At 36.9% G+C, this 26,593-nt stretch overlaps 1 protein-coding gene across 1 annotated transcript in view; it reads right to left on the bottom strand.

Moving 5' to 3' along the window:
* Positions 1 to 26,593, bottom strand: part of mast4 (microtubule associated serine/threonine kinase family member 4) — a 180,977-nt gene that overhangs the window by 132,827 nt on the left and 21,557 nt on the right. The window contains exons 2-3 of the mRNA XM_073839533.1: positions 20,781 to 20,934; positions 14,293 to 14,420 (exon numbers count right to left, since the gene is read on the bottom strand). Of these exons, the coding sequence (XP_073695634.1) occupies positions 14,293 to 14,420; positions 20,781 to 20,934 (282 nt within the window). The remainder of the gene's footprint in view (positions 1 to 14,292; positions 14,421 to 20,780; positions 20,935 to 26,593) is intronic.

Below are 26,593 nucleotides of genomic sequence, written 5' to 3'. Positions count from 1 at the left end.
AAAACGAGTCCGTGCTGCTTCTGCACCGCATACGTAACGCACACGGACTGTAGACGCACTGCTGACTGAGTATGTGTGAAACAGGCGTAAAGTTTGGGAGTATTTTAGCCTGCTACGGCGAATAAAAAGATTACCTGCATGGTTTGCAAAGCAGTCCTTGCGCATCACGGCAGCACCTCGGTGATGCACGAACATTTAAAGAGAAAGCACGTCGGACAGTTGAATGAAACGGAGTTTGGCTCGCCTCGGTAAGATTTAAATAACATGGAAGCCAATACGTTTTGTTTTGGATATACATTTTTGTTTACTGTTTTATTGCTGCTAATGTGCCTGCCCCTGGTTTACAGGAAGAAAATGTTTACTTGATTTTAATTTATTTTTTCTTATAAAACAAATGTGCCTGTCCTTTAAAAAAATGATAGAGTTTCTTTATTTATGCATTTATGTCTATACTGACCGAGTACTGTGCCTAATTGGTTTTAGACAGGGCATTTTTATTTACTTTTAGTATGAATCGGCCTATCAGCAGCAAAGTTCAATAAAATATGCATTTTTCATTGAAGTACCCCCTTCTTTCTTGTGTTTACTATCATTTTCCACATAATTAAAGCAATCTCATGCTAAATTTTAGAAAAATTGAATAATTATTCGATTAGTCGACTAATCGTTTCAATAGTCTGTGACTAGTCGACTATTAAAATAGTCGTTAGTTGCAGCCCCACTGCGTTGCAATTGGCAATGAGCTTGTTTCAGTCCTGCCACGCCCAATACATCAGCAAGTTCTGTGTACAACTGTGGAAGCTAGATTAAAGTGATTCTTACGTTTTAAATAGTGATATTTGTCTTACAAAAACACATCGGATCACTAAAGGAGGCTTTTACTGACTTCTTCCCAGAGCAATGTGAGGCACTTTTTATTATGGATCGACTTGTTTTGGACTGATGGAGAGAAACACTTGTCTATGCCGTTCTAAAGCTTGGGAGTGCCAGGATTATTTTTAATATAACTCAGATTGCATTCGTCTGAAAGAAGAAAGTCATATACACCTAGGATGCACGGAGGGTGAGTAAATAATATGCTACAGTAGTGTTGGTCCTATTGTCAGCCTGCGAGATCGCCAATACATGATATTATCATTACTGTGCTAATTTATTTAATTATTTACATGACCGAAACCAGCTCCAGTATAAGGCTAGTGAAGCTATATGCTACACTGTATGATGAATAAATCCAATGTCCCTTTAAGGCAAGTCATGTCACTTGGCGACCAACTTTGAAACGCCTCTCGGGCATGCAAGTGCAGCTCTTTGAATAGGGAAACATCAAATTCTCCAAACCTGTTTACCAAGATTACAATTAAATTTCATATTTGTGACCCAGGACCACAAAACCAGTCTTAAGTCGCTGGGGTATATTTGTAGCAATAGCCAAAAATACATTGTATGGGTCAAAATGATTGATTTTTCTTTTATGCCAAAAATCATTAGGGAATTCAGTAAAGATCATGTTCCAAAAAGATTTTTTGTAAAATTCCTACTATAAATATATCAAAATGTCATTTTTGATTAGTAATATGCATTGTTAAGAACTTAATTTGGACAACTTTAAAGGTGATTTTTTCAGTATTTAGATTTTTTTGCACCCTCAGATTCCAGATTTTCAAATAGATGTATCTCGACCAAATATTGTCCTATCCTAACAAACCATATACCAATAGAAAGCTTATTTATTGAACTTTCATATGATGTATACATCTCAGTTTTGTAAAATTTAACCTTATGACTGGTTTTGTGGTCCAGGGTCACATTTCATTGAAATCACCACAAAACAACACCATAAATATTGTCCCTTGTGCTTCAATAACATTAAAAAAAAGCTTCTTTTTCAGGCTAAATCAGCCAGTGCGCATGTTCGCGTTTATACCAGCCATCGTGCAGCTTGCTGAAGCATCCCAAAAGCGGCTGTCCATGCTACATCGCTAAATTTAGGCTAATTCCCCACCTCGTCCCTCCCCACCTGCCAACTAATTTCCGTAGTATAATAGACTGCTTTGTGACATCACAGCATCCGGAAAACAAACACTGTAGTCCAAAGGAGCCATTCGTTGTAGTTCTTGAAAAGGGATTTTTTAAAAAACTAAATATTTCCATTTGGAGTGGACTTTGAGATTTGGAACTTTGTAGATGTTTTTTATGCCCAAACATACACACCACACACTGGCTAAATTTCAAAAAGTGAAAAAGCATAATAGGACCCCATTAATACCAGTTCACCCCTAATTTCTACCAAAATGCTATTAAAACCCCTGAAAACTCTGAAGATAATAAATAATTTATATTAATTTAATAAAATGTATTAATTTAGTTTTACAGTATAAACAATAATTGTAGTCTCTATAGTGTTTTGCCTAAACATGCCAAATGCCTGTTGCATAATATATAATATAATGTAAAATAATATAATATAATGTAAAATAATATAATATAATGTAATAATATAATATAATATAATATAATATAATATAATATAATATAATATAATGTAATAATATAATATAATGTAATATAATATAATATAATATAATATAATATAATATAATATAATATAATATAATATAATATAATATAATATAATATAATATAATATAATATAATATAATATAATATAAAAATCTCTCTTTTGGATATCTCTACAGCTCAGACAGGATTTGGAAACTGATGAAAATGTTCTCTAAGGGGACTCTAGTGACTCACTGTGACTCCTGCAGTGTCATAACGAATAAATAATCCCTTTGTAGTCATCATTTGCATTCTACCCTGTGCGACTACTGCTGGATACTAATAAAAATCGCAATCGCCCTAAGCGGACCTGTCAATAGAGCATAGAGAGGATTCCAAATCTTTCTAATAAATTGCATAATTTATCAGTTTCAGATATGACAGTGTAAGGTCTACTGGGACAATTTGATTTATGGAGCACAAATTCCCTAGTAAAGAAACTGAAGAGAAAAGGGTGATGGTCATATCTGAAAAGCTCTCCAAGCAATTTGCACAACGATTTACTGTACACATAACACTGTACACAAAATACTGTCCGGCTTTGCTACTGTTCGGACGCTTCTGCTTACTGCTCCGCGCTCTGCTCCCTGCTTATGAACTTTTCTATTTTTCTAAGATTTTAACTTCAGATTTTAACTTCAGCATATCAGCACAGTGCTCAGACAACACATTTTTGACGAAAAAGCAGACTTTTTGCCTCCCAGTGCCAGCAGCTTACATTCCGGAGACGGGAAAACACAGCTGCCTACTTTCAACAGACAAGAAAGAAAAATGCCTCTTCTGGAATCTACTTGCTGCACAAACTGCCACAGACTTCTACAAAGGATCGTGGTTTTAGAAACAAAGTTACTTGCTGGACTCCCAAAACAGGCGGAACACACAGAAGATCATCATCACAGACCCCCTCAGCATACAGCCGGTGAGTCCTGTGAATCTAGTCAATATCGACAGTTTAGAAATGTAGAGGAACAAGCCAAAACTGATCGACACACAAATCGATGGCACAAACAGGGAGCGAGACCCAAAGGCACTCGAGACATTAGACTGTCAAGAGTATCTCGTATTGCTGCGGTATCATCCTCTACTCCAGATATAGCTATGACAAGGCTTGCAAAAACTGGTGTTTTACCACCACCTTTACTGCTTGAAAACAGATTTGAAGCATTAATGAATGTTGGTGAGGAATCCCCAAATATGACTGAACATGGATCGTATCAGCCAGCTGCTAACATCGCTACAAACAGGCGTGCAAGTTCGAGCAGACAGCGGCACTCAGCTCAGAGCGCAGCCGAGTCCAGGACTCTGATAGTGGGGGACTCCATTATCAGAAATATCAGTAGCAGAACTACAACAACATGCTGCCTTCCTCAAGCAACTGTCTCTGATGTGAACAAGGAACTTCGGAACATTCTAATGAAACACAAGACTGCAAATCGAATCATCATACATGTGGGAAAGAACGATATTCGGAAAGAGCAGTCAGAACTCCTAAAGAAGGATTTTGGTGAGCTCATTGAAACACTTCAAAGACTTGAAGTTCAGTCGTTCATCAGTGGACCACTCCCAGCAAGGGGAACTAACATGTTTTCACGGTCGCTTGGACTGAATACCTGGCTACAAAGAACCTGCAGTCAAAAAGGAGTCAACTTCATTGACAACTTCAACCTTTTCTGGGGCCATAGACAACTGTTCAAACTGGACGGCCTTCACCCAAACAAACTCGGTGCGAGAGTGCTAAAGGACAACATCTATTTTTCACTCCGGCATCCATCAGTGGAATGTGCCAGTCCACCCAACATGAATGGCACACACACACTTGGACAGTGTATGCGTGACGACAGGACATCTTATCAGCTTCAGAGTCACCATATGGTCAACACAACCCACAAGGACACTGACAACGCCACACAGCCACAACAAGCACTGCTTATGGACACTTTTCTGGCTTAGCCCTGCCCACAGAGCTCATCACAGACAGACTGTGACGTATCACAACAGCTCCAAGACTCAGCACCGAAGGACGACCTTCTGGTAAACAGCCAGGGAAGCCAGGACAACATTTTTCAGCCACCGGAAACACCAGAGCCAGAGCTCCATTCACCAGACACATTATCCCTCTCTCCAGCATCTCCACTTCTAAGCTTCTCACAGAAAATGGAGGAACTGGTATATGCTGGAACCAGACTCTCCCACTCTTTTGCTGCAAGCCCCCAGTTATCAGCTAAAAAACGGCGGGCCCCACAACCACCAAAGCCTGTGGGTCCAGCTCGCCCTCCTCCTCCTCCTGTGAGAGCTCTCTGGCCGCTGCCACAACGTCAGGGCCCAGACCCTCCTCCGTCTGCTGTGAGTGAACCAAAAACAACTGATAACAGCTCTCAGTGATATGGGTCGGCCCCCGCTATGATAACAGCAACACTCAGCAATGTTTACAGAACAAGCGGGAACCCAATGTGCATGTAGTTTTCCCTATTTCTGTTTTAATATGTGATAGAAAGTCTAAGGCCATCTCAAGCCATACGGTTGACCCATCTAATCTGAGGCCCATTCTGCATCAAACTAAGATTGCTCTAGAGACAAAAAGTAATGCTATCAAGCTAGCATTTTTAAACATTCGCTCACTAAAAAATAAATCACTTCTGATCAATGATTTTATAACCACAAACAACCTGGATTTTATGTTTCTAAATGAAACATGGCTAGAAGACAGCGGTAGTGCAACAATCCTCAATGAAGCAGCGCCTCCAGACTTTACTTTCATGAGTGTCTGCAGAGCTGTTAGAAGAGGCGGTGGTGTAGCTGGTCTTTTTAAAGATGTTTATCAATGCAAGCAAGTGTCATTAGGTCAGTACATGTCTTTTGAATATCTATGGATTCTGCTGAAAGGGGCTCCACACATTCTGTTTATCATTATTTACAGGCCCCCAAAATACTGTCCAGTCTTTGTTGATGAGTTCACAGAACTGCTATCAATGATTTGTTCAGAGTTTGACTGTTTTGCTATTGCAGGGGATTTTAATGTTCACATAGAAAATGCAGAAAGCAAAACTACAAAAGAAATTATAACGGTTTTGAACACTTTTGACCTGATTCAGCATGTGCATGGGCCCACACACAATCGTGGACACACTCTTGATTTACTCATCAGTAAGGGTCTAAACATTTCATCCACTGTTATCAAGGATGTAGTACTATCTGATCACTTCTGTATTTTCTTTGATATATTGATCTCTGCTACCACTGAATCTAGATCTGTCTCTGTCAGAAAGAGATGCATTAATGATACCACTAGTGTGCTATTTATGAAGGCTATATCTTCAATGCCAAGCATTTCTGCAGACTCTGTTGATCTTCTCCTGGAGTCCTTTAACTCAAAAGTTAAGAATGTCATTGATGACATCGCACCTGTAAAAATCTGAATTTCTGGCAAACAGAAATCGCCGTGGAGAAAATCAACAGCAGTACAGAGTATGAAAAGACAATGCAGAAAAGCTGAGCGGATGTGGCGGAAGACGAAGCTCGAAATTCACTATAGCATCTATAAAGACAGCCTTCATGCTTTCAATGCTGAACTAGGTAAAGCTAGACAAATGTTCTTTTCAAACCTTATAAACAGGAACTTAAACAACACTCGCACTCTTTTTGCTACCGTTGAGAGACTAACAAACCCCCCTAGTCAGATCCCTAGTGAACTGCTCTCCGACAGCAAGTGCGATGAGTTTGCTTCCTTCTTTTCTGAGAAGATCAATAATATCAGAAAGACAATTAGCACACCCTCAAGTTATGCAGAGGTCAGACAGATTCGACCGCAATTTCAAAAAGAAGTCATTATGTCTACTTTTGAAGCAATCGATAGCAACATTTTGGAAGAAACAGTACAGCACCTCAAATCGTCAACCTGCCACCTTGACATACTTACTTCCCACATCTTTTTTCAAAAGTGTGCTTAACTGTTTAGAAGCAGATCTCTTAGAAGTGGTGAACACCTCACTTCTTTCTGGGACTTTTCCAAACTCCCTGAAAACTGCAGTTGTTAAGCCCCTTTTGAAAAAGAGAAATCTTGATAACACCATATTGAGCAACTATAGACCAATATCAAATCTTCCTTTCATAGGTAAGACTATTGAAAAGGTTGTTTTCAATCAGCTGAATCACTACTTAAACTCAAATGGATACCTGGACCATTTCCAATCTGGCTTCAGACAACATCATAGCACAGAGACAGCGCTCATAAAGATAATAAATGATATTCGCCTAAATTCAGATTCTGGCAAAATATCAGTGCTGGTACTACTAGATCTCAGTGCTGCGTTCGACACAGTCGATCATAACATTCTTTTAGATAGACTGGAAAACTGGGTCGGGCTTTCTGGGATGGTTCTCAAATGGTTCAGGTCATACTTAGAAGGGAGAAGCTATTATGTGAGTATAGGAGAACATAAGTCTAAGTGGACGCCCATGACATGCGGAGTCCCACAAGGCTCAATTCTAGCGCCTCTGTTGTTCAGCCTGTATATGCTCCCACTAAGTCAAATAATGAGAAAGAAACAAATAGCATATCACAGCTATGCAGATGATACCCAGATTTACCTAGCCTTATCGCCAAATGACTACAGCCCCATTGACTCCCTCTGCCAATGCATTGATGAAATTAACAGTTGGATGTCCCAAAACTTTTTACAGTTAAACAAGGAGAAAACAGAAGTCATTGCATTTGGAAACAAAGATGAAGTTCATAAGGTAAATGCGTACCTTGACGCTAGGGGTCAAAAAACAAAAAATCAAGTCAAGAATCTGGGTGTGATTCTGGAGTCAGACCTCAGTTTCAGTAGCCATGTCAAAGCAGTAACTAAATCAGCATACTATCATCTTAAAAACATTGCAAAAATTAGATGTTTTGTTTCCCGTCAAGATTTGGAGAAACTTGTTCATGCCTTTATCACCAGCAGGGTGGACTATTGTAATGGTCTCCTCACCGGCCTTCCCAAGAAGACCATTAGACAGCTGCAGCTCATATAGAACGCTGCTGCCAGGATTCTGACTAGAACCAAAAAATCAGAGCATATTACACCAGTCCTCAGGTCCCTACACTGGCTTCCAGTTATGTTTAGGATAGATTTTAAAGTACTTTTACTTGTTTATAAAGCACTCAATGGCCTAGGACCTACATACATTGCAGATATGCTCACTGAATATAAACCTAACAGACAACTCAGATCACTAGGATCGAGTCAGTTAGTAATATCAAGGGTTCACACAAAACAAGGGGAATCTGCTTTTAGCTATTATGCCGCCCGCAGTTGGAATCAGCTTCCAGAAGAGATCAGATGTGCTAATACATTAGTCACATTTAAATGCAGACTCAAAACTCATCTGTTCAGTTGTGCATTTATTGAATGAGCACTGTGCTACGTCCGAACAGATTGCATTATTTTATGTATAATCATTTCTGTATTAATTAATTTGAAATCATTTTCTTTTTTTTAAATCATCTTAAATGTTCTTAATTTTGTTTTTATTGTTGTGATTATTATTTTAATTTATGATTTTTATGCTATTGTGATTTTAATTCCTTTTTATGTACAGCACTTTGAATTACCATTGTGTATGAAATGTGTTATATAAATAAACTTGCCTTGCCTTAACATGCTAAATATATTTTAGATTTTACTGCTTATGTGAAAGGGGTTACTAGTTACCATCCACTCTCAATGCATTGAAAAGAGCTCAACATCTTTTCATTATTCAACATTTCTTTGTGTATTCCACAAGAAACAAATAATCCATGGTTAGCATAAAGAAAGATTATTTGTGATGTTATACGGTGAATGTTTGAATTCTTCCAGTTGCGCCCAAAACAGAAGTCAACCAATAGAGATTTTGTTACTCCATTTATACCACTGTATATCCACCACAATTTAAAAATTCCAACACCTAACAGAAAAACTATAGCCTACTTTGCTGTCTACACTGCAAGAGCTCATCTGTGACACAGTTTGCAAAGCTGATTGTAATGGGAGTGATTTCATTTCAACGCGTCACGCCATGTCTCACATGTCTAGTCTAAATACTGCATGACTGAAGATTGTTTACGGTTGCTAAGCATGTCGCAAGTCAAAACACTAATATGGTATTCAACTGTATGTTCATCCAGACACATTAATACTGTATGAAAATGACTGTTTTGAGGCTTTATTTTAAGTCAAATCTTAATGCGAAAGCTAAATGTGTAGCTACTGTAATTCTATAGTGATGCCAGATTATTTTTTTGGGTTGCATCACTAAAGGAGTTCACTTTCAAAGCAAAAATTTACAGATAATTTACTCACCCCCTTGTCATCCAAGATGTTCATGTCTTTCTTTCTTCAGTCGTAAAGAAACTGTTTTTTGAGAAAAACATTTTAGAATATCTCCATATAGTGGACTTCTATGGTGCCCACGAGTTTGAACTTCCAAAATGCAGCTTAAATGCAGCTTCAAAGTGCTCTAAACGATCCCAGCCAAGGAAGGTAAAAAAAAAAATTCTATACTTTTTAACCTCAAATGCTTGTCTTGTCTAGTTCTGTGTGAACTCTGTGTATTCCCATTCAAGACAGTTAGGTTACGTCGGAAAACTCCCATCTCATTTTCTTCTCCAACTTCAAAATCGTCCTACATCACTGATTTACCTTTTTTTTAGTAAAGGGCGTTTGATTTTCTTTGCATGTTCACTTTGTAAACACTGGGTCCGTACTATTGCAGCGATGTAGGTCAACTTTGAAGTTGGAGGAGAAAATGAGATTTTGAGCTTTTTGACATAACCTAAATGTCTTCAAATGGAATACACAGAGTTCACGCAGAGCTATACAAGACGAGCATTTGAGGCTAAAATATATAAATTGTCAGTTTGTTTAGAAAATGACCGATCGTTTTGCTAGATAAGACCCTTCCTCAGCTGGGATCATTCAGAGCCTTTTGAAGCTGCATTTAAACTGCATTTTGGAAGTTCAAACTCACAGGCACCATAGAAGTTCACTATATGGAGAGAAATCCTGAAATCGTTTCATTTCGACTGAAGAAAGACAGACATCTTTAGTTGACAAGGGGGTGAGTAAATTATCTGTAAATTTTTGTTCGGAAGTGAATTTCCCTTTAAGAAAGGACATTAATAGGCATTAAGAATATTTGACTACCAAATTTCCAGCAAAATTACCCATAAGATATCAAAGATTGTTCACAAACCAATCACATAGTTGATTCATTTTAATAATTACCATTAACTGATACACAGTTCTTCTGGACAACTGTCAGGTTTTAAAGTATTTCCTGTTGTGATAATGTAAACATGCAACACCACAATACCCCTAGACAGATATATTTCCGCTGTAGCACAATCCAATTTTTTCTTGTTTAACGGTTTCTTCTTAGATTTCCTGTGAAGAGGACTCGATAAAAAGCAGAAAGCATAGTAAACAAAATCCCTTGATAAAACAGAGATATATCCACCATGATCATTGTAGAAAAAAAACAACAAAACCACATTTTATCTTATCACTACTGACTCCAACAACTTACAGTTTACAAATTTCCTGAATATCCAAACAGACCAAAGAAAAACCCATAAACCCTCCACATGAGGTTTACAAAGGGAAAACAGATAAGCTCCCTCTGTGTGTGAGGAATATCTTTCCAAGGTCACATATGAACCGCCGGCCTACTCCACATGCACTCGTTTTCACTAAACAGCGTTAACATTCCCAAGACATACTCCTTTCCTTTGTATTTTGCAGGAGGGGGAACATCCAAAAAGATACTGCGGGAATGGCGCAGGGGAAAAGGCCATTAACAATTCAATGGGAGTCGACGCAACGCGGGAAGGCCCAGCCATCATTGATTTTCAGGGAGGCCGATTTAGAAGCAGGGTCATGTAAACGGCCTGATAAAGCCAAAGCAGCTGAGATGATACCAAACACTGAGAGAGAGAGACACGATTCTATTAACAATTATTTTTTTGTACTGCAACAGAATGTACACATACAAATCAAAAGAAATATATTTTTTTTTTTCATTGAAACTTAGCCACTACATCTCACATGTATAGTATCTCACAAAAGTGAGTACACCCTTTACATTTCAGCAACCATTTTAGTATATATTCTCAAAGGACAATACTATAGAAATTAAACTTGGATATATTTTAGAGTATTCAATGTTTAGCTTGTATAGCAGTATAGATTTATTGTCCCCTGAAAATTACTCGACATACAGCCATTATTGTCAAAATAGCTGGCAACAAAAGTGAGTACACCCTAAATGAACTTGTCCAAAGTGTCAATATATTGTGTTAGCCAATTGTTATCTGGCACTGCCTTAATCATAAACACGTTTATCTTATTTTCTCATCAGACCACAGGACATAGTTCTAGTAATTAATGCTCTCGGACAGGTTGTCTTCAGCAAACTGTTTGCAGGCTTTCTTTTGAGCCAGCTTCAGATGAGGCTGGGACAACGCCTATGCAAACCGACTTGTTGCAGTGTGCGGCGTATGGTCTGAGCACTGACAAGCTGACCTTCTACTTCTGCAACCTTTAAAGCAATGCTGGCAGCACTCATGCATCTGTTTTTTGAAGCCAGGTTCTGCACCTGACCCACAGAACAAGTGCTCAACTTTGTTGATCGACCCTTGCAAGGCCTGTTCCGAATGGAACCTATCTTGGAAAACCTCTCTATGACCCTGACCACTAGTGTAACTGGGTTTCAGGGTGTTACTGAACCTCTAATAGCCTTGCCAATCTTTGTGGAGAGCAACAATTCTAATTCTCAAATCCTCAGAGTTATTTGCCATGAGATGCCATGTTGAACATCCAGTGGTCAGTATGAGAGAATTGTACTTAAAGCACCCAATTTTAACTGCTCTAATACAAGATACACAACTTTGTATAGTCCTGTCAAGTAGACAAAAACATAAACATGATTAATAGGACATGTGGCTTTGCATGGTTAAACAACATACTGTTGTTGTTATCACTTAGGGTGTGCTCACTTTTGTTGCCAGCTATTTTGACAATAATGGCTGTATGTTGAGTTATTTTCAGAGAACAGTAAGTCTATACTCCTATACAAGATGCACATTGACTACTTTAAAATATATACAAGTTTCATTTCTATAGTATTGTCCCTTGAGAAGATATACTAAAATGGTTGCAGAAATGAGGGGTGTACTTACTTTTGTGACATACTGTATGTACTGTGTTCACTATCACTGCGTAACAGACATGATGTTGTAAATTACATTTTTGGAATGAAATAGTGACTCCCTTATCTTGGAAAAGGATCATTCACATTTCTGGTATCCTAAACATACAAAATAATAAAATATTTTCACAGTTTTTGCATATTTTGCACAAAACTATGGCTTTATTAGAAAAGCTGCACAATACTTTATTTCTTTCTTTGGATATTTCTTTATGCATTTTAATTTACGTATAACATGTTAGGTGGAAAACTGTTGGTTGTGATGGAAATGACTCATGAAAAGTAATTCGAAAATATTTATGAATATAGCAATATTAAAGAATACTTTAATCTTTCTTTAAATTAATAAGTATTTAAAATGTAGAAATATTACGATGGTTTTTAATCTGTGTATGGGAAAGTGGAAAAACAATAAAATATATGCAAAAAAAGCATGAAGGAATTATGAAAAGTTTCCAATTACACATAACACAGTAGCATACCTTATACAGGAAACCAGTAATATGGTTTTAACTGGTTATCTAAACTGGTAAAAGGCTGTTTATTTCAGTAGGGGAGAGGGAGAGAGACCCAGGAGGTGCCAATGAAAGCAGATCGGATACGGCCGCTAAGTAAATGAAATTCTGTTTGTTGCAGCATTGACCCTGCTCTCTGTGGTCATTAATTTCAATCAGGCGCACAACATGGAACCTGGACCTCTGTTTGCCACGGCTCAGGAGAGGCAAATAAGACATGGCAGGTTCTCAGGATATCTTCACAGCATCCAGCTCAACACAGACAAAAACAATGTTTAAAAAAACTCCTCTAATCTTGTAGATATTTGGTCCAAAAAATTGGAATAGGTCTAGGGCTGCATTAAGGTCAACATAGCTCCTCTTAAAAAAAAACAAAACAAAAGCAAGGTCTTACAAACAATGTGTATGTGGTCAACAAATATGGGTTTTCCAGTAAGCAATGCTGATACATATGTGACTCTGTACCACAAAACCAGTCTTAAGTATGATGGTATATTGTAGAAATAGCCAAAAACACATCGTATGGGTGAAAAATTGTCTTTTATGCCAAGAAATCATTAGGATATTAAGTAAAGATCATGTTTCATGAAGATATTTTGTAAATTTCCTACTATAAATATAACAAAACTATTTTTGTTGATTAGTAATATGCATTGCTAAGTTTATTTGGACAGCTTTAAAGACGATTTTCTCAATTTTTTTTTTTTTTTTTTGCACCCTCAGATTCCAGATTTTTAAATAGTTATATATCAGTCAAATATTGTCCAAACCATACATCAATGGAAATCTTATTTATTCAGCTTTCAGATGATGTATACATGAAAAACAAAAAGACCCTTATGACTGGTTTTGTGGTCCTGGGTCACATATGAGGTTTTACACAATTTAATGATGCAACTGTGAAATCAAAAATATTTCTATCAAATAATTATTTACTTCAGACTATACACACTCAAAAATGTGGAAAAACGAAAACTGGTCCTCATAGAGAAATGACTGTGAGAAGACCTTCACTTTTAAAGGTTTAGTTCACACAAAGATGATAATTTTGTCATCATTTACTCATCTTCATGTTGTTTTAAACCCATAGGACCTTAGTCTGTCTATCTTCGGACCACAAATGAAGATATTTTTTTATATTCTTTTGATATTCATCTAATTTTTGTCCATCTGCTGAAAGTCCACGGAAACAAAAATGTTCAAAAATTTCACAAAAAACATTGTAAAAATAATCTATAGAAATCAAGTGATTTAATCCAAGTCCTCTAAAGAGACATTTATTATTATATATTACTATAATGTACTATATATTATTATTTTAAATGGTTTCAGTCAAAGTTTTTTGAACAGTAAGATTTTTTTTTAAGAAGTCTCTTCTGTTTACTAAGCCTGCATTTATTCCAGAGTACAGAAAAAAAAAGTTACATTTTGAAATATTTTTTTACTATTACTGCTGACATGTCGGTTTATAAAAACTGGAACTATGTTTGGTACCACAAAATGTCATTCATTGTGCTATAAGGCATTTGTTTGGATGCAAGGAAAGTAACAGGATGGGGCGGGGCTACAAGAACAGGGGCTACCCTTTCGCCCACTCCATAGAATGAGTTTGATAGAATTTTATGCATTTTTCTAATTACGTCTACTATTTTTCTTATTCATCCTTTAGTTAGTCAGAACAGGTTAATCAGTCTTATCAGTCCATAAGACTATGTTCTAATTTCAAACCAAATGCCTTACTCTTTGTTTTGTGTTTGCTTCTTTGACAAAAGAACAAAATGTTTTCAAATGCAACATGCTAAAAAGCAACATCCTGCAATTCAGCTGCACGGAAATGAAAGGTTTTTTAAATCACAATGAAGTCTTTCAGAACAGGCCAAAACATGTGATTATTAGTGTAAGTGATACAGCAGTGCCCCCTAGTGTATGAGTGAGAAATCTACTACATAATACTAGGTTAAACTCAATTTTCTTGTGGTATACTGACCAGGCTGGCTGTGAGAGAGGGTGCAGATTTGCCAAGGGTCTGTGAGCGCATGCGCACCAGGTTGGTGGTCTCTGAGCCTGTAGCTGACCATGTCTGCTGGGTTGAGGCATATGGCAGCAGGTACTTCCCTGGGAAAAAGAAAAATCTGTTCAGACAGGATCAGAGAGGATTCTGGGAGTGCCTCCCTTTTTCACAGGCAGTGACTCACTGGTGCATCATAATGGACATGTCATAACAAAACATATGCCATTCAACATGACCCAAATGACAGCATCTAGACATGTGAATGGCGAGGAGCATAGGTCACACTGTCCAGTGAGCTGCTAGACGCATGACTACACACATTTATTTTCTGTATGGCAAGCCCAGAAACATTTGGTCACTTAGGAACTGTTCACACATTTTCTGTATTTACAATGCGCTACACAGATATGTTTGACTGTTGCACTCACATGTTGTGTCTTTTGCAGCGTCTCATGGATGAAACTAGAGGTCGACCGATATTGGATTTTACTGATACCGATAGCTAGGCTGGACCACACTGGCCAATCAATCGACCGATAGTTTTTAAAATGGCTACTGAATGGAAAATAATTTGTGCTCTACTATTTAAATAAAAAGTAGCCTACTGAACCATATTTTGTAAATGAATAAAAATGTTAATATGAATTATATATTGATAATTACAGTTAGTTCAATGAACATAGTTCATTATTGTTAACAAAAGCAACTATTTTTTTAAGAAATTAACACACTCTAACAAGGAACAATACTTCTATTCTACAGCTTTTATCAATCTCAATGTTACAGATGGACTCTAATTGTAAAGTGTTACCATTACATCAACAGTAAAACTCAAGATGGCCATCTTTAAGTATCTACACAAAGGCCTCAGTATTGAAATGACATACATATGGATATTGTGTACTTTTTACAATTTAACTGCGTCTCTTCTGGAACATTTGAGATTATCTAATCGAAATATGTTAGTCACACCAAGTGTGCAAAAGTGCAGCTCCACGTCTGGAAAAACTCTCAGCTATCTGGTCTCACATACACAGGATGTGTCACGTTCAATAAAAGCGGCGATCTAGAAGAGTTTATTTGATTACCAAATTTGCAAAAGAATACTACTGTCGTTTCTCCACTAAAGCAGCCATCTAGTCAACAAATGACCATTACCTTGATGTTGTTCCAAACTTGTATAACTTATGTGCATCACAAAAGAAGATATTTAGAAAAATGTCTGTGTTTTAGTCTCAGTCCACACAATAAAGGTCAGAGTGCAGTGATGTTGAAACATTCTTCAAATTGTCTTCTTGAAATCAACAGAAGTAGTCATTCAGTTTTGGAACAACATGACATTTTTGTGCAAACTAACATTTTAATGTATATAAACCATGTCATTAAAGGGTTAATGAAAATGAAAATTTTGTCATCACTTACCCTCATGTCGTTCCAAACTCGTAAAGGCTTCATTTGTTTTCGGAACACAATTTAAGGTATTTTGGATGAAAACCGGGAGGTTTGTAACTGTCCCATTGACTGCTAGGTAAATGCCACTGTCAAGGCCCAGAAAAGTATGAATGACTTCGTCAAAATAGTCGATCTGCCATCAGTGGTATTCTCGTAGCTTCCTAAAATTATGGTTGAACCACTGACCTGGCAGTCAATGGGACAGTTATAAACCTCCTGGTTTTCATTCAAAATATCTCAAATTGTGTTCTGAAGACAACAAAGCTTTCACAGGTTTTGAACGACATGGGGGTAAGTGATTAATGCCAAAATTTTCATTTTGGGGTGGAGTAACCCTTTAATATTAATTTTAAAATAGTGTTTTGACAATTTAGTTGATAGAATAAATCTACCCATTAGATGAATCTCTTACAATAGGATTAAGCTTTGTCTATTACTTCTTCTCAAATATCTCACTGAAGATAAAGTACATCACAGCAGCAACACTGTGAACTCAAACTGCATAATTATACTCAATTAGTCACTCAATTATGGCTTTAATGCATATCAAAAATAAAATGTACATAATAGCCATTGGAATTATATGAAATTATTGAATAGGAATCCTGTGAATTACATTAATTATGAGATTTTTAAAATATAACACTTGCAACAACATACCACTCAGGGCCTTGTGTGCCATTTCTGAGGGTCATCTTACCCATTTTCCTTTAATATATATATATATATTTTTTACTCCACAAATCTAAAATTCATCCACAAATTCAAATTTAAATAAATACATACAAATAAAACATATCCAACATAATAGAATGTCACTATTTTCCATAGTCACTCATATTGCCCAGTGGGGCATCTGACGCAAAATGAGGGCACGTATTGGGACACTGTCAAATATTAGTGCATAATATTATAAGACACCAGCATGAACTTGAGGAAAACTGACTTCACACATCCACTAAAACAGAAAGAAGCTCAGATAGACCAATATTCCGCTCACATTCAAGCTCTTCACACTGTGTCACAGCATATTACAGTACAGCACTGGGACGACCTCTTCACCTTGACCGATCCTTTTCCTAGCCCCCCGTCGATCTGTTCAGAGTTTAGATTGATAATCTAATATGCCTTCATAACAATGAGCTGCCATACCAAATGTAATTTGTTGGTTGAGAAGTCATGTCGGACTAAATTAAATCTGTTAGAACCAAATTATATAGTTTAATATGATACATTTACGCTGTTGTGGTCTTATATTTCAGGGATTGTTTTCATGGTGCATTAGGTGCTATAGAGAAGCAAATATTTGATGTGTTATTTCCAAATAACTGCTTAGATGGCAAATAATGCATTACTGTAGGAAGAAAATGTGAAGAAAATGTGAGTGGTGCTTGCCCATGCGAAGCAAGATAAACTATAACAGCAGGGGTTGTGTGGCCATGACAAAAGCATCATCATAGTGTTCATTTCAATTAATTGAAGTCAAGACCATACAAGAGATGATTATCACGAATATAAAATGCAATCAAATGTATTAAACACAACTACTCCATGTGATTAAAATGGATTTATTTGACCATTTGTATTACATGTCTGTCCATGCATATCTGTCCTGCTCTTCGCTATGTTTTATGTTTCAAGTGTTCTTCAGGATTAAGCATTGTCTGGATTTCTAATGTCCTCTACATATGAATCAGCAGCTGTTTTTCCTTTCTATATACAGAACAATCTTCTCCTTAGCAACTAGCAAAACCTCGCTGCTATAAGGTTTACTCTGTAACAAATATGGCAATATAAAGAATCGTTTTGAAATACATAAACTAGAAAACTGAACTGATCACTTTGCAGTTTTCAGTGTAGGAGAGGTGAGAGATGGTCCTTTCAAAATAATAAAACCTCATGTTTTCTTCTCTTAGAAACAGACTTTTAGTTCAGCTATAGCATCGTCTCCCAGACAACCTATTGCTAACCCGTATTTATGTGTTTGTGGGCTCAACATGGTCACAGAGCCAGGTCAAAAAAACAGGATACGTAGGAGGAAAATTGCAATTCCTGCTCAATGCGAAACAGCTTCCACATAGTCATCATCCACAGAACTGAGGAAATGCCAGCTAGACACCCTCAGCACATTTCAACATTGTGCCCTATATACCTGATTCAACACGTCAAACCCTGGGGAACAGCAAGACAAACATCAAATAGAACAGAATGTAGTCAAATTCAGTGGTTACAATTTCTTGTCTAATGAAAACAGCATAACTGAAGCTCTGAAGAGCTTTCAAAAAAGAAAAATATAAAAAAATGAAATGGCATTACACATTCTTAAATATTTGACCATTTTTTCATTTCAAACTCATGGTCTCTCTCCAAAGCCTCAAATTTTCCTAGTCAGTTAGTAGGAACATTTTGTGTGACATTCTAAGAAATTTTGGTCTATTCCTTAAACAAACATATTAAATTGCTTCAAAAGACCTGCAACTACAGTAGTCAACATTTGAAGTGGATCAAAACCTTTCATCAAGGTTGTCCTAAAACCAAAACAATACCTGTTCTTATGACAACTTTAACTTTTTTGATCCACTATTAGGGATGGGACAACAAACTTACCTCCCGATACAATACGATCACGATACTTTGGTGTCGATATGATATGTATTGCGATTTTTTAAAGAATTTTTAATTCTACAAGTATTGCGATTCGATATTGCTATTAGGGCTGGGACGATCCGCTAGTCTGCAGATTCAAATGTTCAACAAAATGAGTAGAAAAAAATACTGAAATCAAATAAAGTACTATGTTACTTTGCAAACCATTTTGATCATGTTTAGTCATGTTTTCCAGGCAAAACAAATTTTACTTTGTTTACCACTAAGTATATCTTGGTCATCCCATTATAAATAACATTCATATAAGATCATTTTAGAGCTTTAAAATGCTGGAAATAGTTACGTTAAATGCTGGAAAGTCATTAAAAAGGCTTGAATTTCTCTCTCAAAGGTTGTACAAACCCAGAAAAGGAATATTTTTTTTATGGTTATAGTTAGCATTAAAGGGATAGTTCACCCAAAAATGAAAACTGGATGTACCCCCAGGTCATCCAAGATGTAGGTAAATTTTTCATCAGTATAACACAAACAAAGATTTTTAACTCAAATCGTTGCAGTCTGTCAGTCATATAATGCCAGTCAATGGTTAACAAATCTTTAAGAGTGAACAAACATACACAGACAAAATCAAATTAAACCCTACGGCTTGTGACAATACACTGAGGTCTTAAGACACAAAACGATTGGTCAGTGCAAAAAACTGAACAGTATTTATATCAATATTTACCTCTGATCCACCGCAACATTCTGTGTCTTAAGACCTCAATGTATCGTCACGAGCCGCAGGGTTTAATTTGGTTTTGTCTGTGTATGTTTTTTTTTTTACTATTAAAGATTTGGTAACCATTGACTGCCATTGTATGACTGACAGACTGCAACGGTTTGATTTAAAAATCTTCGTTTGTGTTCTACTGAAGAAACAAAGTCGCCTACATCTTGGATGACCTTTTTTTTTTTTTTTTTTTTTTTTAGAATGCCACACAAAATGTCCATATACTACCCCTTTTTTGTACTATACAAGTCACTTTTTCCCCATCTGAAAAATGTATTATTTTATGGGTTAGTTTACCCCAAAATGGAAATTGCCATCACTTACTCACCCTCATGTTCCAAACCCTTAAGAAATTCATTCATCTTCAGAACACAAATAAAAATATTTTTAAATCTGAGAGATTCAAATTCTGTCCAAAAATTCTACCAAAAAAAAAAAAAAAGTCTCTTCAGAAATGTTGGTCTACTCCTTACACAAACATATGAAATTGCTCCAAAAGACCTGGAACTACAGTAGTCAACATTTGAAGTGGATCAAAACCTTTCATCAAGGTTGTCCTACAACTAAAACAATATCTGTTCTAATGACAACTTTAATGAACTTTTTTTGATCCACTTCAAATGCTGACTACTGTAGTCCCAGGTCTTTTGGAGCAATTTGACAGGTTTGTGCAAAGAATAGACCTTTTTTCTTTTTTAGACCGCCACACAAAATGTTCCTAGTTTTGCATAAACTACCCCTTTTTTGTACTATACAAGTCAGTTTTTCCCCATCTGAAAAATGTATTATTTTATAGGTTAGTTTACCCCAAAATGGAAATTGCCATTACTTACTCACCCTCATGTTGTTCCAACCCCTTAAGAAATTCATTCATCTTCGGAACACAAATAAAGATATTTTTAAATCTGAGAGAAGCAAATTCTGTCCCTCTACTAATAGTCTGTTCACCAAAAACTACACACAAGCCTTTCAAATGTTCATGAGTCTCTTAAGACTTGGATTAAATCGTTCAGTTAATACGGTTATATTTTTTGTGTTTTGGGTGAACAGACTTTTAAAAAAATCTTTCAGATCTGATTAAAAACATATTCATTTGTGTTCCAAAGACAAATATATTTCTTAAATACTTATATAATGTGAATAGCATTAAGCACACAAGCCATGCACAAAGAAAATCATTTTATTTGTATAGTGCCTTTCCCATATGCCAGTTTTTGATTTATGGCACTATAATTTGTTTGTTTTGTATGTATGTTTGTATTTTAGTTCCTCTCGCTCTACAACAAATCCTTTGAATTTAACATGTATTTAGTGTTTTTTTTCTTGTTTAAAGTAAGATAATCTTGTTTTAATTTATTTTTTAATAAAGTCGTGATAAAATGGCAACCCTGTTATGGGTTTTCTGTATTTTGTTTAATGTATTTTTTTTTAATGTTGCCACAATAGATACATTTAATTTGGCAGCAATCCAAATAGGCCAGTTGAAAAATAGATGTAACAAGTTACTAAAATAAAATGAAGTAGGAGAAGGTTATTTTTCTGACATGCATTTAAAATGAAAAACATTATCATCATGGATTTAAAAAATATGACGCTTTTCACATTTGACAGTACACAAAGGTCAGGGTGTTACCTGTAAGAGCGCCCCCTAGGCTTCCTCTCCGGATCTGTTTGCCGTCTTCACTGAGTTGACGTTTAAATTTCAGCGCTAAACTGGAGCCGTGAGAAACCTCTGGGTTGCTGAACTTGCGGAAGGGCATGGAGGGGGGGTAGAGGATGTTATCCGGCTGGAAGAGAGATGAGATCAACATGTAGTTCAATCTGGGAACCATTACAGAGAAAGATCACATTAGGAAGAACACTGCATTGTTTACAAAAATATTTAACACATGGTTGCATATCCATTATTGACTATACTGAAGATGCATTACTTCAATCATTGTAACATAACTTATTCCAGCTCTAAAATGCCTTGCCTTTTGTGGCTGATGTCACTCTTTATTTTTCAACCCCATTAAAGATAAACCAGTGATTGTCATTTCATGTTGACTGAATTTTCAATCTCAGCATGAATCGTTAATAATGTTGTATTTGATACTGTTAAATCCCCTTACTGTGTTATTATCATAACTGTCATTTTAATTTTTTAAATGCTAATGTTATATAACCAACAATTTCCTTCATTTTCAGTTCATTTGAGGTTAACCTTTTACCCCCTCCAGCACTCACTGAACAAAACAAGTCCTTTTCTCAAACAGGCAGAATCGCTCTAGACAAGTAAACACATCTGAGGGCTTTTTCCACCTCACATGATAAACACATTAGGGGAAACGTCATTTGAGAAATTCGAGACAACAAACTGTTTACCACCAAAGCAGGTAGGGCAGTACGATTAATCAAAATAAAACCAAAATTCGCAATTTGAAGATTGCGTTGCACTGAATTGCATAACCTGTAATTTAATTAAATAAATATGCACTGCACTTTGTTCATTTATACATGAGCAGCTAATGGTGTCAGTTGCATTTTGGTGATTGCACAACAATCTTTCCAAAGTCAAAGTCAAAACAAACCTGGGGTTTAAAAATAAATAAATGAAAAGAAACACCAACCAAATGTGCCCAAAATATAATTATTATAAACATATATGACTCCATGTGCTGCACGTAAAATTAGGAATCAAATATGATTCTTGCCTTTTAATTTTTTCTGATTTGTTTTAGGTGGTGGATGGGTGAGGGCTTTGTCAACACATAAAAATGTGTGCATGGAGACAGAACTAGATTGCTTCCATATTAATCAACAGAGCGATCTGCACCACCAGTGCACATTCATTTCCCAGATACACTGCAGAGTAACTCACGCAATTGTACTATTCCTTGAGCATCTAAAATATGTTTTTTTTTTTATATGTGTGTGACCTGAAAGGCTATTATGTATACAAGATACACTTGTACTGAAAGTGAATCTCAGAATTCAAATGCAGTAAACATTTGGCCTTGAAGATAAAAACTTTGCCATTGTTGCCATCACAAACACTACACCACGCCATATGACATAAACGTCCTTTCTTTCCATTGTCAAAAAGAGTTGAAAGGCTTGCAGAGCTGAGTAGCACCTCGCTGCGGAACAATGGAAGAGTAGAGGAAGAGGTTCCTCCCCACGAATGTAAACAAATGGAGGCCAAGTGTGTTCTCTAACTGGAATGGAACTCCCTCTGCTTTGAGGAAAGTGATTCATGACACTACACACTCTTCGGCGGAGAAGACTATAAGAGCTTCAATGATCCACAGATGAAAACTAAACCCATGTGAGAAGACCCAGATCTTAAAAGGAACACTGTCATTATAAGACAATGGAAAAGACATATATATATATATATATAAAAAAAACATGAGGTCACCTACACCTTGGACCAGTAAAATGCATGTGGCATATAGTATGTCACAAAAGTGAGTACACCCCTCACATTTCAGCAACCATTTTAGTATATCTTCTCAAGGGACAATAATAAAGAAATAAAACTTGGATATATTTTAGATTAGTCAATGTTTAGCTTGTATAGCAGTATAGATTTACTGTCCCCAGAAAATTGCTCAACATACAGCCATTATTGTCAAAATAGCTGGCAACAAAAGTGAGTACACACTAAGTGATAACAGCAGTATGTTTAACCATGCAAAGCCACATGTCCTTTTCATCATGTTTATGTTTTTGACTAATTGACAGGACCATACAAAAGCTGTGCATCTTGTATTAGAGCAGTTAAAATTAGGTGCTTTGAGTACAATTCTCTCATACTGACCACTGGATGTTCAACATGGCATTTCATGGCAAATAACTCTGAGGATTTGAGAATTTGAATTGTTGCTCTACACAAAGATGGCCACAGCTATTAGAGGTTCAGTAACACCCTGAAAACGAGTTACACTACAGTGGTCAGGGTCATACAGAAGTTTCCCAAAATGGGATCCATTCGGAACAGGCCTTGCAAGGGTCGATCAACGAAGTGCATGAGATGCATGAGTGCTGCCAGCATTGCTTTAAAGGTTGCAGAAGTAGAAGGTCAGCTTGTCTGTGCTCAGACCATACGCCGCACGCTGCAACAAGTCAGTTTGCATAGGCGTTGTCCCAGAAGGAAGTCTCATCTGAAGCTGACTCACAAGAAAGCCTGCAAACAGTTTGCTGAAGACAACCTGTCCAAGAGCATGAATTACTGGAACCATGTCCTGTGGTCTGATGAGACTTTAAGATAAACTTGTTAGGCTCAGATGGTGTCCAGCATGTGTGGTGATGCCCTGGTGAGGAGTACCAAGAAAACTGTGTCTTGCCTACAGTCAAGCATGGTGGTTGTCGCATCATAGTCTGGAGCTGCATGAGTGCTGCTGGTACTGGGGAGCTGCAGTTCATTGAGGGAAATATAGATTCTATTACGTACTGTACATTCTGAAGCAGAACATGATGCCTTCCCTCCAGAAACTAGGCCAAACAGCAGTTTTCCAACATGACAACAACCCCAAACACACCACCAAGATGACAACTGCCTTGTTGAGGAAGCTGAAGGTTGAGGCTTAGGGTGTACTCACTTTTGTTGCCAGCTATTTTGACAATGTAGTGTAGTGCTGGTAATGGCCCTTGTTGCCCAAAAATAAATAATTGTAAAATAAATAAACATTTAAATAAGGAAATATTTTCAATAATTATACAAGGGGTGTCAAAAAGTTAATTTACGGGTGTACTCACACTAGGCAGTTTGAACCGTGCCCGAGTGCGTTTGACCACCAAAGCGCGGTTCGTTTGACTAGTGTGAGTGCTCCGAACCGTGCCCGGGCGCGGCTCGTTTAGCCGTCCCTGGCCCGCTTGGAAGAGGTGGGCCAGAGCACGGTTCAGTTGGACTCGGGCGCGGTTCGCATGCAGTGTGAGCGCTAACTGTGCTGGAGCACGGAACAGGACACGTGACGCCGCGTTTTTGCGAGGTAATCAACGTTTTTATAGTCCGTAATCAAAGCTGCAAAGTCCTTGCTGCACTTCAGCTGGTACCCTGCAAACCTCCTCATACGAGCAGCACGATTGCACGAAAATTTTCGTGCCACAAAGGCGATAGACCTGTTTAACAATAGGCTGTGGACCACCGCAGAACAAATGACTCAAAATTACTATCCACAAAGTAAAAAGAGCGATAAACTAAATTGCGTTCAGCGAGAGCGCCGCTATTCCTGTTTATCCTGAAACCGTCACACCATAATGACGTAAGCGTGCTCCGGCACGAATGCTGAAACCCTACAGTATGAGTGCAGGCCAGAGGGGGAGTGGGGAGGGGGGAAAATCGTACTCGGGCTCGGTTCATGGCAACCGTGCCTAGTGTGAGTACACCCTACGACTAATTTACAACCTACTTAAGTCTTGAGTTAAGCATATTTTAGTTTTACACTCTTGAATGAATCACATATTGAGCAGTAGGATGATGAAGTTTTCAGCACCTCAACTCTCACAACGCAACATTCTGACCCAAATAATCTGCCCAGTGCTCAGGAAGACAAGTCAAGGTGAGCTGGAAGGAAATGTGTCTCACAGCCAAGTTCACACAAAAAAGTCAGGCTTGCAACTAATATTTCTATCATAACCTTACTTAACTTTATGTCATGTTTATGAAAATCTAAACCAGTCTGAATTTTGATGAAGAGCTATGAGGCATACTCATCATAAGGCAAAAGGTATCTTTTTATGATCCATTAAATCAACCACCTGGAGCAATCTGGCTTTATGCCCAATGCTGACAGCAGAACTCAGTGTCTCTCCAGTTCATGGATCACCCTTCCAAAAGACATAAACGTCCAAAATGTGTGCATGTATATTTTAGGACATATTACAGGTTTGGGACATTAGGACAGGTTTTGTATTTCTGTGTGGAACTGATTTATAATAGGCCTCACTGGTCGAAGTGTATGCACCTCAGAATAGTGTGCTTCCAGGAAGTTTTTGCTTATTAACCATTTAGAAATTATTTTTCAGAATATGATGCCCATAAGGTTATCCTATAGTTTTTGAAAAGTTTAAATTATTGGTGTATAAAGAAGTACAGTTGTTTGAGAGGCTTTAAGCACAATACCCCTTTCACATACTAGACCGCAAAATTGTGTGCTCCTCAGCCAAAATGGGCTAAGATGTGATATAATCATGCACAGAAAGCAAAAGGTTTGTGTTCAAAACAATACTATGTTTTCCCTAAAGCAAAATATTTGACTACAGAAAAAAGATAGAATATCTTAATTAAACTATTTACTGTACACTTTTTGTCAATGATATGATGCTCATTTTATTTTAGATTAGAGAAACAGATAAAAATGTATTGAAAAAAACATGAAAATACAATTTATAAGTGTGCATATTTTAAAATACACAAACAAACAAATAAATAAAACAAAAACAATAAAGGGCCAAAAGGTCAAACATGTCAGGGTGAAACAAAAGTCCTGTATTATAAAAAGAAGATAGAAAACACTGATTTTTTTTGTTGGCATAATTGTAAGTAAACAAATACTGTACATTTTAACAAATCTTTAAACAAATTTGCTTTATTACAATTTATATATGTATATATGTATATATATATATATATATATATATATATATGTATATATATATATATGTATATATATATATATATATATATTAGTGGTGGGCCGTTATCGGCGTTAACGTGCTGCGTTAACGCGAAACTCTTATCGTGCGATAAAAAAAATATCGCCGTTAATCTATTCTCATATTTGGGTCGGGAGCTGGGTCTAAACTACGCAAGCTATGATGACTTTCACCTTGATAGTTTAACGCGGATGTATACCGAATATGGTCACGCGTTTAAGTCTCCTCCACCAAAACACAGACAGGATCGCGTCGTCCTTCATTCATGAAAACCGAATCTACTATAGCGCGAAATGCCACGTAAATTCGTCGTTTTTTGGATTCATAAATCTAATGTTGGTCAGTCACTTAATTCAAATCGCGATATAGACTAGTGTATGTGAAAACTGAAATGCAAAAAGACCGTTTTAATATGAATCTGAAATGTTCCGTTTGCCTAGCTGTATGTATGAATGATGGAGACGAGCTTTTACTACACTCATACTGAAACACACGTGACGCTCCCGGTTATTTTTGGCTATTTTTAAATCTCACATGAACAGATAAATTTAATCTCCCAAACTGCTGTGAGTGTCACTTTTACCGTTTCATTTGAGAAAACTAGCATCATATCAAACTGTATGACACAGAAACTTCACGGCAACCTGTCAAAATAAAAGTAAGGTGTAACATGTAATGGGCTGGGTAGGTGTTGACGTTAAAAAAACACAATCTAATAGGTAGAAAAAATAATTTCATTGTTAGTTAGTTAGTAAACACAAGTACATCTAATTGAACATAATTTATTTTTCATCAACAAATTAT

This window comes from Garra rufa, chromosome 5 (genome assembly GCF_049309525.1).
Source record: "Garra rufa chromosome 5, GarRuf1.0, whole genome shotgun sequence".
NCBI classification, from domain to species: Eukaryota; Metazoa; Chordata; class Actinopteri; order Cypriniformes; family Cyprinidae; genus Garra; species Garra rufa.
Note: the sequence above shows the minus strand (reverse complement) of the source record. Positions and strands in the feature narration are given on the sequence as shown.